A 15,220-nucleotide genomic window follows, 5' to 3' on the forward strand; every position below is an offset into this window, starting at 1 on the left:
CCAGTTGTTACCAACCACCCTGTACATAGTAATCTAAATTCTTAGGGTAAATCAGACGATCAATTATGGAAAATTCAGTTTATTTTGGGAATAATCAAATTAAATATATATAAATATAAATAATAAATTAAATTCTTGGGGTAAATCGGACGATCGATTCTGGAAAATCGAGTTTACTTTGGGAATGATTAAATTAAATACAATAACAGTTAATAACAACAAATCTATTACAAATTTTACCCAGGGAATCGAGAATCGATCTTGCAAGTCTTAAATTACCGTTCTTCTCTCGTGATCTAATCCATTCAGCAAAATGACACTGTAATAAAACAAGGCAAAAGTAAAAATATCGATTGGCGGGTAGTTTGAATTCTATAGAATTCACACATATATATAGACGATGTTAGCTGGCGATTTTCTTTTTAAACATCGCATTTTTCTTCTTTACTTTCCTTAGTTTCCACGTTTGTCTTACGTCGTTCCCAACAAGCGATCAATTTTCTCGGAAGACTTTGCAGACAAACTCGGCAAAGAACATTTTCCGTCAACCTCCTATTTTTTTGAACGTCGAACCGGCACAGATGGTCCGCGATTGTTACAGTTGCTCCAGACGTAGTTTCAGAGCGTTCGTCGCGAGATTTCGTGATCGATCGATGACAATAATCTTGACGATGAGCGACGACGATAACGTCGGGTCGCGCATGGCTTCCATCTCTGACCTTAACACGAACCCTATCAAGCCCGGTAGAACGACCGGTTTCAAAGTTTAATTAAAATCGTACAATTTTATATTTTAACTTTATGTAACAATCTTTATGTACAATCTTATATTACCTGATTATCCGGTTTGTCAATTTCCATTGATAGAGAAATTTACATAAAGTCGGACGAACGAGCGGAATAACGACGAATGTACAATTTTGAATTCAATTTTGGAACTGATCGTTTGACCGGACCTGCGAGCGTAACTCTGGCTGGCAAGCACTTTCGAAACGTTACAGAAACACGAAAATGTCCCAATTTCGTACTATTTCATCACGAAGACTCGAGAAAGTTGTACAAAGCGGCGGAAAATATTTCGAACATTGATTTACGATATGATCGATCGTGTACGGATAGAAGAAGATCGGACACAAAAAAGACTAGAATTTTAGCATATACCCGAGATTAACTTTACGTTAACCTTAACAAATAGAATGTAAACCTGGAAGGGTCTGTAGTAGTACATTTTGGTCAAGGTTGAATTGGCCGCAAAGTATGCTTCTAGAATCCCTATCGATCGTTTTAAAGCACAGGTTGCAGATATTTCATCGGGAAGCGACGTAACATCGAACGAAAAAGGCGCGTTCAAAGTGTTTAGAAATTTTGCAACTTACGGGAGAACGTAATTTAAAAACAGCTTCTCCCAAAATACGTTAAACGTTCTTCAGACTTTTCTAATCCGTGGATTCGATTTACTATTTTTCTATCACCAACTGTACGTTCAAACGATGTATTGCTTTTAACCGATTACCTGCTTTCGACGAGTATACTCATCGCGAAGAAATGGCGATATTTCGTGCTACGACGAGCCCTGTCGGTAACAAAATTGAGAAATAAAACGATCGTTTCGTTACAATTTAATTCTATGTTATAAGAGCCACGCATACTCTGTGTTCAACCAGTATACTCGTCGTCGTTTACTTTTTGTCACGCGTTTCAAGTACAAGCTTTTCAAAGTTTTCAAAGAGGTCGCAACAGTTAATTGCTTAAATAGCTCAGTATGGTAAAACCGAGAATAAAAGGTTTTGCATTACAACGTCGTTATTGTATCTCTTCCGCTAACTATATCCAAGTTGCTCGTAAATACACGTACAATCTTCTCACGTTTCGTACTAAAAGTTTCGAGGAATGGTTGATTTCATATTTTACATTTATCAGACAGTTGACCCTCGAAGCCCCGAACACTCCTCTTATCGAACACATCTTCTTATCGTCACGCGGTAATTAAGAAATTTTACGACTATACTGGCGAGTTAATTTATCGTTTAACGTGGTGCCATCGGTCGGTTAACGATCGACGCGTCGTTCACGGCTTTTGTCGCACCACCAACCAATTAAAATAGGTAATTGAAGGCTTAAACGCGGCTTTCTTGCGTTAATTAATGTCAGCCAGGAAGTCGTTGAATTAATTAATATCATTGTTTCCCCTCTGGAACGCGTCACTATTTCGGTTATAACGGGCAAGTCGATGTAACGCGGAGCAACTCGAACAACAGATATTCGTCTCGTCTCGAACGCGTTATTTGTATCGAAAGTAAACGATTTACTGTCCGCTAAGATCGTTCATCGCAAGAAAATGACACGAATGCAGAGATAAGTGTACTTGGAATTTTACATTGCCTTTAATTGAGAAAAAAAAAATAGGTTGATATTAGAAATTTAGAAATTACAAATGAAACATTTCCAAGGCGCGATTCACAAAGTTTAGCAATTCTAAGTAACTTGTAGCTTCTCGCTTTCTGATTGCTCACTCATCGTGTCATTTTGTGAAGTCAGGTTAAATACCGAAATTGGATCAATTTTGAAACGTTTACACGTAGAACGTTTCACATGCAAAATTGCAAAACGTTTCCTACGATTGGATGGAATATAGGGTGAATAATAAAAGAAGGTTCGTATAAACGATGTTTCAATTCCTCCCCATTTTTCTTTCTCTTTTTTAATAATAATAATAAGCGCGTAAAATTGATCCACACGCTGTAAAATATATCTTCGTCAGAATATTCCGCAATTTGCAATTTCCGATGCCAACAACCGTCCATCGAATTTTATTCGCTGTTTACCATCCGATGAATTCCCAAGCGAAACAACTTGATTCTTCGGCCAGAGCAGATTAATCGAAACTAACCGAATTGAATTATAATTCAATTTTCGATAGGAAGAATAATTGACAGATGGAGAACTGTCAATCGTACGAGTACAACTATTAAATTTTGACGCGACTCTTCTATGTTCTCAAATAAATCAAAGTCCCTTCCTCTGTCGTAGTTATAACGCGGCATGAAACGTTCTAATCCAAGTTAAACACCTCGCTGGAATTTCTATTTCAAAAAAATCACATCTCACGATGTCACTGGTTAAACAGAGAGATAGACAAGCTCGTATACAGAAACGAGATTTCAATTTCAGATACTCCACCGAGCGAAGCGTTCGCCTCTGAGATTCATCGCGTTCCCATACATTCACATATAAAATCGAGGGTTTAATTGCCGTCTTCTTCTCTTCTTTTTTTCTTTCTTTCTTTTCTCGTATTTTTTTTTTTTTTTTTTTTTCATTCGAAGCTTCTCTCGTACGCCGGTATCATCGGGATCGATAAGGATTGCACGAGCGCGCGCCTCTACCGTAGCGATGGAATCGAGTTCAATATGTATACACTAGAACGCCTCTTATTTATTCTTGATGAAAATTCTTTCCAAGGTTTTGGGTTTCAGGGTCGATTAATGAGAGAACGAGCTGTGAAAAAATACCAGCTCGATTGGATAAGGGAAAAAGTCCACTAACGAACACAATTCTTTTGTACAACGAACAATGTTCTTTAAACAGGATGATTCTTCAGGGATGGGAATCAAAATTACGCGTTATTTTTAGCCTCTATGGATCAAGAAAGAAGAATTTTATTAGGAAGCGCTTCAATTTTCAAGATTAGAAAAGTAATTTTACCGTTTGTTGCAGGCTTTCTGCCCCATTTCTTTCTTTCTTTTTTCCGTGCGTCGAAAAAAAAGTAACGGAATATAAAAGATGCTCTCTGTCTAAATCTTCGATCTTTTTCATATAATTCGACATGTTTTTCGATATAGTCGATAACTTGGAACATGATCCAGTTTTTTGTGCATTTACGCAAGTAGAGTTTAGCGTTTGGGGCTCCAGGGGCGTGCTTTCCTCTTACTCGTACTTTGCACAGATTCTTCTCTTACCAACCGGAACCATCCTAGGAAGGTGATTGCTAGCGAAAGAAACGTGGAATAAAATTTTCATCGAGAGTATACAAGAGCCAGTCTAATATAAAGCCGTGTATATGCTTCTTTCAGCGTCGAATTAGGATCGCATGTAGAAATGTTGCTTGTCCAATCGTAAGATCGCAGCAATTCCAGCACGTACCTTTAGATGACACCTCGACTCGAATATGGCGGACGAAGTAAAATTCGCGAAATTGGAACGAAAAAGTATTTTATCATCGCTCGTATTAAATGCACGCGCAAAGATAGATGCCGAAAAATTGTCATTTTTCCACCTGCTTAAGAACGAAAAATTGTTGCCGGACGTCTAGCAACGTCTCTCGACGAACGAAGAACATTTTTTTTATTAGCATTTATCTGAAATTCTATAGCACGTGGCTGTCTGTCTGTCTGTTCGGTAACCTTGTCGCGTTTTTCGTTATCTGAGATACCGATCGTGGCCCGAAATCCGATGACTTTTATCGACGACGTGTCGAAAGTTTGAAGAATAATAATATCATCGGATGGTAAGTTCGACAACCACGCCATAGCACTTTTCAAATCCGTGAATATAAGAAATACGCACGCAGGAGGAGCTCTCGTCCGCTATACTTTCGAAAACGTGGTTTGTGATGATCGATTCAGCCGTAGAAATCGATGCGTTCTCGGCGAGTTTTGTCCGAAGCGATGCGCGGAGTGCGGTTACCGCTTAAGCGTGATCGTTTCGACGACAAGGAAGAACGTGGATTCGAAAGAGACGCGAAACCGCGCGAGAAAGCGTCCAGGCAGATCTCGCAGGCAAATTACAGGCGAGAAAAGCGAACGATAAGCGTGAAAAAAGTTTCGCCATCGACGACGATCGCCACGATCGGACGATAAAGTAGGTGCAATCTGTTTTAACCGTTTGAGTCCCAGGGGTCTTTGAAAAAACAGGGTTGAAAAATTGCAGCACGATAGCGCTTGCCTTAATCCATTGCAAGGAGAAACAACCGGCGCAATAGCGCTCGCCATGTTTGTTATTTTATAAAATACGTCTATATTATTATATATGCGTACTATTAGTTTATAAATATTTCAAGTTTTCACTAAAAATTATCGAAAAGATAACAATGAAATACAAAATACCGGCAGTCGTTCGTGTAGCGTTCAAATGTACTGCGACTTTTCGACACAAAATCTAAACACCGCGATCGCGTTGCTTGGCACTCGAACAAACGGTTAAACAACGCGATGAAAATCTGTAATTACCATCGGATCGGGACCAGTGTCGGATTCGAATTTAGAGTCGCGTTCTTTGAATCCTGCAGCATCGACAGGCAAAAAGATGAAAAACGAAGTAGGATTCGTATCGAATTCACCGACCTTCGTTCGCCAAAGCTAAATTGCTAGTACGCGTACACGTACGTATTTGAGTTTTCCGTGTTGGAAGAGTGGCGAGCGCCGCTGTATTCGCAACTTGCTTCGTTGCATCGCCGACTATCTTTCTCTGCCCTTTCCACGGTTCTGCTTGTTCGCGTTCGGGTTTATTGAAAATGGTGAAAGCGCGGCGCGAAACGTAAAAATCGCTCGATAAGAAGCGCGTGGAACGAAGATAGGCGAATCTTCTGCTCGACGGAGCGTGAGCCGATAAAATGTATCGTTGCCTGGCTCCGCGCGCACGGCAATTCCTTTTTCTCGTCGTCGTTGCTTTTGCTCCTGGCGGCGCGTCGGCCTTTCGCGGCGTCCTCGATGCTGCGTACTCGACCTCGGCAATATCCTCGCCAGCTGCTTACAAGCACCGCCAGAGGATCCCCGTGCAATTTCCTGATCGAACCGGCGGAACTGTTTGTTGCCTGCCGGGCGAATTTTTATTCCCATCCTCCGTGTTACTGTACGTGAAATCAGACTCGCGCACGTAGCTCCGTGTGTATTTTGCAAGTTACTTGGCGCTGTGGGCTGCGCAGTCTCAGTCGGCGACGGTGTTCGCGTGGAATTTCTGATCGCTCGAGTCCACTCCGTCTTTGTACGTATCGTACAAGGAGGCGGAAAAGGCGGCCGAAATAATTCAGAGTTTTTTGATAAAAACGTTTGATACATGAAAAATACATCTGGCTACGTTTGTATCAGAGCACGAGATGTACAGATGAAAAACGCCGGTATAATACGCAACAGCTACCTTTCCCATGGAATCTCGTGCTGAACCGGATTGTAAATATTGAATTTCGCTGTTCTTCGTATTGCAGAGGAAATTCATATTTTATGATATACGTTTCAACGTACACGATAAATATTCTTTCTCTTTACTATCCTTTCTATCTTTATGATTTTTTTTTATGATTTTTTCTTTGCTTCGTTTGCCTTTACCATTGGCGTAGTCTTCACTTTTCCCTCCTTATATCTGTATATAATATGTGTATATATATATAAACATATGGTGCAACAAGTATTAGCGGTTTAGTCGTATACGTGTATACAGAATTACACGTAGAAGCGGCCACGGCGTGATTCCTTGTGGGAAAGTAAGAAAATAAAATAGAACTTTTTCGTTTTCGAGACGGACAAGCAAACTCGTTGAAAAATATTGTTGGAACGCGAAATCGAAGTAGCACAGAGCCAAGAGGATTGGCATAAGGAGCTCGGCTATGCCATTATTACAGTGTACAAAGAGGGTATTTCATTAAGAGAAATCGCGAGAAAATTGGGTATTTCGTACAATGGAGAGCACTTGACGATGAAGCGTTTTCGAGCCATCGTTCGCACAGGTCATCGCAGCGTTCGACCGAAATAAAACGAGCGATTCGCAATACTGGAAATTACGGGCCGGAAACTGAAACAGAAGTCAATAACGATAAGACGTCAGATAATTTGGTATCGGTTGACTGCAGTAAAAAAAGAAAAAGAAACAGCTCGTGCCGTTATTCGTTCTCAATGGTGCAATGGTAATACGCATAGAGATCACATTTGCAGATAAAATTTTCGAAAACGTAAAGATGAATGTTATTCGAGAGCAACGAAGATTAATTCGGCCAAGATTCTGTTCGCTTGGAAATCGTGCGTTTATAACGTGCGAATGAGCGTTAGTTAAAATCAGACATCCAAAATAACGGTTCTTTTAAACGTTTCTCGCACGAGATCCATCGACTGAAACAGAATTTTTTATTTAAATCGAAGCTACTTGTCGATAAACCGGATACACGAGTAAATAAAAATGAAACGATTAAAAAAGTACTAATATTTAATTGTTCCGAGTAATGACCATCATCGTGAATGATTAAGATTTTCTTCGACTACGTCAATAACCATTGTCGTCGGTTCGATTTTTATTTTTGTCGCCGATAAGCATTATCGATAGCGAAAAATTGTACGATTAATTGTCTTACACGTTGTCGATGAACGTGTACTAATTATCGGTAATGCCGTTATCTACATGCGATCTACGTTATCGCGTGTACGAGTATAATTAAGATAAAGTAGATACTAACGAACGAAATATCATCCGACGATATCCCATCTTTTTTTGCCAGTGATCGATGACACAAATTCGTTTAAATGCATTCCGCTACAGTCGTAGCAAAAATTCTCTCTTGCCGCGCGTCTCTAAATAGAAAACACAGGCGCGCTAAATCCACCATCCAAATTGAAATCGAATTCGGCTCTCCTGTTGCGTTCGCCGCGAGTCCAACATAAATCACTTAGTGTTACGTCGTCGTACTTGAGCGGTTTAAAAGATTCAAGGTCAACGGTGTCGGTCTCAATTAATTGACTTTTAATGTAACACGTCGACACAATGGAAACAAACAGCGCATAACCCTGTTTCCATTGTTCGATGATTATAAAGGAGAAGCGCGTGTCTCCTTTCACTCGACCGTACGATCCACATCGCGCAATAAGAGGAATTACGAGTCGAACGGAGTTTACCTAATTTTTTACGTAATTGTTGCAGACGCTGGACTTCGACAGAGATGGTCTAACGAAGCTGAAGAAGGCGATCAAAGCCATCCACAACTCTGGAAACGGTGAGTGTCACGATTGTTCGGAAATTTGGAAATTCAACAGACTCTTGCGATAAATGTTTTATTTGTTTATTTATTCGGCTTAAACGTTCCGATTTGCTTGTTATCGCTAATATACAGGGTGGTTGGTAACTGGTCGTACAAGCAAAAAAACAAGTCGAAAATATAGAACAAAAATTTTTTTTTTAATTTTTTAAATTCTTCCATCGAGACCTATAACGTACCTCACGCGTACCGAACGAAAATTCAAAGTCGATTTTCTCGAAAACAAAGCCTCGAACGAAAAATTTGTATTCCATATTTTCGACTTCTTTTTTCGCGTAGAATCACCCCCCTTCCGCTTGTACCACCAGTTACCAACCAGATACCTGTAGATAAAATACATATACCCGGAAGAAACGAAGCAACCTTTTTTTCTCGAATGAAAATCCTCGAATTAAATTCGCTGAGATTCAGCTCGTCGAAGGTTGGTAGATTTTTGCATAACGTAGACCAATTAACGCGCGTGAATGACGCGAAGAAACGAACGAGGTAAAACGTATACGTAAATGTATAAAATACGTGGATATAGTTATTAATTATTTGCGTCTACGGTTCGTTTAGAAAAACGCGTTATAAATCGATAGCTGTGGCGTTGAAACGAAAGGAGATATGGAAATGGACATAGAACAAGCGCAGGCTTGCATTTGTCACGTTAAATACGATACAGCTTGACGCAACTCGGAAACAGTATAATTACATACAAATACGTATTCTCTTTGCCGAGGATCTCGTGATTTCAACGTATTCCGTAACTGAGGCGAACAATCTGCGTTTGATATACCAGCTGGCTACCAAACGTAATTATAAACTTATTAACACGAATATCGTACATTCAGAAACATACAACGATAATGAACACTGTCACGAATTTAATATCCTGTCGCCGAGAATATCGTTGTCGAATGAAATTCACGTCGAAGCTTAGTTCGTTGAAATTAATAGAATTTTAATAAGAGAGCTAGAGAACACGGAGAGAAAAATTGCTGGGAAATTTCAGAAGCAGACAAAAGTATTCGTGCTTCAAATTCTCCACTCCGATTTTTTCTCTTCTTTTTCTTTTTCTTTTTCTTTTTATTTTTTTTTTTTTTTTTTTTTTTTTTATTTTTTTTTTTTTTTTTTTTTTTTTTTTTTTTTTTTTTTTTTTTTTTTTTTTTTTTTTATTTAATTTCACTCGAAACTATAACCCGACCTGGTTGGCGAAATTACCTTCAACGTAGCGACGAAGACGTTTTAATTAATACTCGAATACAGGGATACGCTGGCAATCAGTGATCGCTGTTCCTTGACAAATCTAATTGCACAATTATATTCGATAGATCGCGCGATCTCGTTGCTGGTGGAAAAAAATTCGAGCGAAACTTCTCGCTTAAAAAAAAAACTTGCCTGAGCTTTAGGTAAAATTTGCATAATGTATACTCTCGTGCACGCCTCCTTAATTAATTCGATCTCAGCGATTAATTGCACAGCTGCGAAGAAATCGTCCAGATCTCGAGAATTATGCTAATGTCGTGGGTTGCAGGAAGAAAGAGAAACACGGGTTACGAAATTTGGATAGTCGCAGATTAGAATCGCGTATTAACGCGCAAGAAGAAGATGCAGTTTACAGATAACGAACGTGTACGTTTCGTGACAGATTCGCGTTAGAGTAACAAGTCCCAACCTCTTTTCTCCTTTTCCTTTTCTATTTTTCTTTTTCTTTTTTTCCCCGATGTTGTTAGTCTCGTGCGTTTCGTGCGTTTGGTTGCACAATTAAGCAGGAAAACCGATCGTTGCGCCTGCCATAATTATACCGCGGCTGTTTACGCGGCTATAGCAACGTTGCGATGAAAATATGAAAATATATACGATACACCGATAGAAGTGCTAGAGTAAGAGAAATATATGTAATGCGAGGGCATTATAAGCCGAAAGTCGTCCAAAGCCGAAAGGTGTGGACTAAGAATAAATAAATAAAATAATAAATATACGATACACCGAACTCGTCTAAGATGCTCGAATCGAAACCGCTGAAAACGATACGCGCAACGATCCTCGTTGAGAACCTTATCCGGAGAAATCGAAGAGATAAGTTCTCCAAACGTTGGATTTCAGCGAGTAAAAATCTCACACAGCAAAATCAACGTCCGAGTAGTTAACGGTAGATCAACTTTCTTATTAACGTTGTATTAACACTTTACCGACTGATAGTCTATTAATTGGTTTTCTGTCGCCGACGCTTACCGACCGATAGCCTACTAATCGACTTTTTATCGTCGACAATCTTTCTCGTTATTTGAGCAGTAATTTGTTATTTAGTACTGAGGTAACTTGCTCGGTCGCGTCAGTTGCGTTGCTTTGTAATTTGTCACAGTTTTATACCAATTTGAAAAACTTACCGTTCGCGATGAACGAGAACGAATGATATTGGAGAGCGTAAACCGAAACAGAGGCAGCGCCAGGGAGAATCTGCGCCTGTGCTGCCGGTCGGACGTGCGTACGCCGTTGAACCGCTAGCGGTCGGTAAAGTGTTGACATAATAAAAAAAGTTGGAGTAATAAAGCAACCGAGAAAGAACGACGCGGTTAACGAGCGAGCAAAGGGTGGAATGTTTCGATAATCCGACTTCGCGTAGCAGAGGTTTCTACCGTGTGAAAAATTACGCAGAAAATTAATCGGAGATAAATAGCGATGTTTGCGTGGTTTTTGTGTTACAGCTCACGTCGATAACGAGGTGTACCTTGGAAGGGCACTGGAAAGGCTCGGGGATGCAGCCTTGAAAGAACAGGAACCGGATATCGGCGCTGCTTTCTTAAAGTTCGCCGTCGTCACGAAGGAATTGAGCGCCCTCATGAAAACTCTGGTTTGTGCCAATATCTTCACACGCGGTTCCATAACGATCCTTCGATCCGACCAACCATACGTTTACGTTCGATGCTGGCTTAACGATGAATATCTTATTATTTTAGATCGTCCGAAAAGTTTCTTTCGTTTTATAAGGAAATAACGGGTGTACAACATTTTTCGTTTTATATTACTTTATCGAATTACGTGTGATTCATTTCCTTCTATCAAGATAAAGAATACAACGTTTGACAGATTAGGTTTCACGTTTGTATAAAGACGCATCGTTGTAAAAGACGTGTCTGTAAAAGAAAGACACTTTTCGGACTACTTAATATTAAAGTAAATATATTCCAATATCTCGATACGTTACAATTTCCATCAACGGAGAATACGGTTCTACCATTCGAGTTTTCTATCGCAAATGCGTTCCGTTTTTAATTGGTTGTGTTACGTCGCAATCGCGTCTACAGGTTCGATGTAACTTGCTTTTATCGAATTTTTCACCGAAGCCGAAATTCTCGGTTTTATTCGCCTCGGCGTCTAAGTATCAGATACGCGTTCGAATTACACGCTGGGTTTTCTGAATTCTTCGAGTATCTTCAAGATATTTAGCTGTAAAAGTCAGTTCTCTTGCCAGTTGCTGAAATTTCCTACCACCTCGATTTTCATCCGACGAAATCAAATTTCCAAGCGTCTCGCTGATCTGCCTCCCAATACGCTGCTCGCGTTCTTCTTCCATTCGTCGTTTCCAAAATCAGAATCACACAATCGGCAACGAAACTCTGGAAAAATTCTCAACCTCCGGTTAGACCGATGGAAACTACGCGTTGGAGGTTCTTCGGTTCTTCTCGAAAACCATGTTCGATTAAGTATTCGATAGAAGACCAGAGCGGCTGCTTTTCATAGAGGAAAGAGCAAGTTATTCTCACCAGACTTGGAATTCGCCGCGCTAAGCCGAACACGCTCTCATCCCGTGACTAAAATTGAGCCAAATAAGTGCAATCACTGCGGCTGTATTCCGTCTGTGTACATCATCTTCTCGAGTGTGGTAATGCGTTTACCAATGCGAGGTTAAATTTCGTCTTCCAAACGAGATTCAGTCGCCATAATGCGACTAGACCATAAAAAGGGTATCGCGGGATTTTTTTATTTTCTCAAAATTGACGTTAATTTGTATCGCCGATTACAATGGCGCCGTGTCATATCGATTGAAGGTTAGGTTCGTTTATTTATTTATTCAACTTGCTATATAATTAATACATAATTGACTGTATTATCATTGCATCGTTATTTCTATTATTATTATATATTACGTAATATACAATATACAAATATTAAATTAATATAATTATGTATTCTATAGTAATACAATATATTAATATTAATTAAAATTGATATTAATTTGTATCGCCGATTACAATGGCGCCGTATCATATCGATTGAAGGTTAGGTTCGTTTATTTATTTATTCAACTTGCTATATAATTAATACATAATTGACTGCATTATTATTGCATCGTTATTTCGTTATTTATGTTACGTAATATACAATATACAAATATTATATTAATATAATTATGTATTATATAATAATACAATATATCAATATTAATTAAAATTGATATTAATTTGTATCGCCGATTACAATGGCGCTGTATCATATCGATTGAAGGTTAGGTTCGTTTATTTATTCAACTTGCTATATAATTAATACATAATTGACTGTATTATCATTGCATCGTTATTTCTATTATTATTACATATTAAGTAATATACGATATACAAATATTAAATTATGTATTCTAAATAATTATGTATTCTATAATAATACAATATATTAATATTAATACAATATTAATATAATACCATTAATAGAATTAAATTATACTAATATATTTTATTAATTAATTTTATACAATTATATTAACATAATTAATACATAATTATATTAATATAATAAATACATAATTATATTATAATTATATTAATACTAAGTTTGTAACTCTAGCCTTCTTGTATTTTACACTTCGCCCCCTCCTTTTTTTTTTTCTTTTTATATATAATCTTGTCGCGTGTCTTGCGATGAATCGCCAGCGTCGAGAACGGGAAATGCCTGACGCTACCTTAAATGAAATAAATAACAAGGATAACAAGCTGTTAATCTGAAACCTCGTTGAACAGATGCAGAACATCAACAATATCGTGATGTTTCCCCTGGACTCGGTGCTGAAGGGTGATCTGCGAGGCGTGAAAGGCGACTTGAAAAGGCCGTTCGAAAAGGCGTGGAAAGATTACGAGGCTAAATACGCGAAAATCGAGAAGGAAAAGAAGCAGCACGCGAAAGAGGCTGGCCTCATTCGAACGGAAGTGACGCCGGCCGAGATCGCCGACGAGATGGAGAAGGAGAGAAGATTGTTTCAATTGCAAATGTGCGAGGTGAGGCCGCCGAAACAGATCTCTGCAACAGCCGACTATAATACGTTCACGTTGTATGCTTATTGCGCGACGATCGCTCTGATTTTTCTGGCCTGCGGAGCAAACCGACTCAACGAGGGAAACGCGTTCTTTTGTAATCGTTTTGGAACAAAAAAAAAAAAAAAAAGAAAAAAAAGAGAAAACGAAACTTTAGACATCAGGAGCGCGTGACAAACTTTTGATGCTAAAGCTTCGATTTCGAATTTTGCGCTTTGCACGTTCGAACGAATAATCTTCTATCGCGAAATCTCGTATGATACGTGTTCGATCTTTGCCCCCCCCCCCGTTAGAGTTTCGAATTTCAAGCTTGTCGAATCGAATTAGTTTGCTGTCCTCGGGCTTTTAAACCGGGGACGTTCTTACAAACGAGGTTTCGCGGACGAACAAAAATTAATTCGATGAGTCACGATCGCAGATTGATGGAAACCTGGAAATTTCCAAGTAGATTGCCGCTTGTTGTTCACATGTTGCGCTGATTATGCATGCAAGGGCAAACTACAGATTAATTACTGGGAAAACAAAGACAGAACGCGAAATTATTTTTAGCTGGTAGGCGCCACGTCCTTGCGTAAATTATAGTTTATTCCACCGAACGATCTTCAATTAATTCTTTCGCGTCAATTTCCAATGAATTATTCCGAGATAAGGAAGCAAGATAAAAGTAATCGTAACACGTAGGTAATTAAGGAACAAGCAAAGTAATTTCTATTTATCGATCTCGAGATATCGGCGAGGCAAGTGGTAATGTAAGATTCTGAAAATTAATATGTAAATGATCCATCCTATGTAGATGCAGATGTAAATTATGATATTCTTATATGCGTTGTGTGTTTCTGTTTCGCAGTATCTTATAAAAGTGAACGAGATCAAAACGAAGAAAGGAATTGAGCTGCTTCAGCATCTAGTCGAATATTACCATGCACAAACCAAGTAAGTGCGATATTTTGTTTAACAACGCTGTACGTAATATGATTTTTCAAGAATTACAACAAATCTCTCCAGTAACACGATTCTCAACGATACCTTTCATTCTCTGTTAGAAGCTGAATTATCTAAATTTTATTCCATGTTATATAGGAACGTCTCTTTTGAAACGTTCTTTAAATGCTCTTCTTTCTGTCTTTTAAAATCGTTGAAAATCAACTAGAAAAGAAAATCGGATAGCCTTTTACGTTTTACATCGTTTCTGTGTTCTACAGTTACTTTCAAGACGGCCTAAAAACCATCGAACACTTTGGTTCGTACGTGGCTGACCTGAGCGTGAAATTGCAAAAGATCAGGCAAACGCAAGACGAGGAGAGAAGGCGACTAACAGAACTGAGAAATCTCCTTAGAAGCTCAGGTTGCGACAAAGAGGTAAATTAACCAATTTCCATAGGATATTCGCGTATCCTGTTGGTTCATTGGAATAGCAATTTATATAAATGTTTAATGTATCGTATCAACAATTGTCATATATCATTATGCGATTTCCAGTTGAACGTAAACGCGAATGCAGGATATTCGCTTCACCAGCTGCAAGGAGATAAGCAACACGGCGTTACCAGGTCCGGGCATCTTCTGAAGAAAAGCGAAGGAAAAATGAGGAGAGTTTGGCAAAAGAGACGCTGCGCGGTTCAAGCCGAAGGCTATCTAGATATCTGTCACGCGGACGAGAATAAACCACCGACGAGAGTGAATTTATTAACCTGTCAAATCAAGCTAGTACCGGATGACAAACGGGGTTTCGATCTCATTAGTTGTAAGTTGAACTGTTAAGCTATCGACGATGAGGTTTCAAGGCGAGATTTTCAACGATCCTAAATACATATCTAATATCCATAAGCGTTTGGACACCTCGTGTTCGGATATCGTTACACAAATAATTCAAAATATAACGAAATATATTTGTACTTATACTGTATATCTGTAC

At 38.9% G+C, this 15,220-nt stretch overlaps 1 protein-coding gene across 11 annotated transcripts in view; it reads left to right on the top strand.

Annotated features, from left to right (window-relative positions):
- Nucleotides 1–15,220, top strand: part of LOC126866724 (arfGAP with SH3 domain, ANK repeat and PH domain-containing protein) — a 53,307-nt gene that overhangs the window by 27,535 nt on the left and 10,552 nt on the right. For 10 of the 11 annotated variants that reach the window (XM_050620645.1, XM_050620647.1, XM_050620653.1 and 7 more), the window contains 6 exons: nucleotides 7,900–7,972; nucleotides 10,705–10,850; nucleotides 13,015–13,269; nucleotides 14,153–14,238; nucleotides 14,508–14,664; nucleotides 14,785–15,049. In XM_050620645.1, the coding sequence (XP_050476602.1) occupies nucleotides 7,900–7,972; nucleotides 10,705–10,850; nucleotides 13,015–13,269; nucleotides 14,153–14,238; nucleotides 14,508–14,664; nucleotides 14,785–15,049 (982 nt within the window). Of the gene's footprint in view, nucleotides 1–7,899; nucleotides 7,973–10,704; nucleotides 10,851–11,889; nucleotides 12,049–13,014; nucleotides 13,270–14,152; nucleotides 14,239–14,507; nucleotides 14,665–14,784; nucleotides 15,050–15,220 lie in introns of those variants that run through there. The other variant, XM_050620651.1, reaches the window with a different exon arrangement.

Source organism: Bombus huntii, chromosome 6 (assembly GCF_024542735.1).
Source record: "Bombus huntii isolate Logan2020A chromosome 6, iyBomHunt1.1, whole genome shotgun sequence".
Lineage (NCBI taxonomy): Eukaryota > Metazoa > Arthropoda > Insecta > Hymenoptera > Apidae > Bombus > Bombus huntii.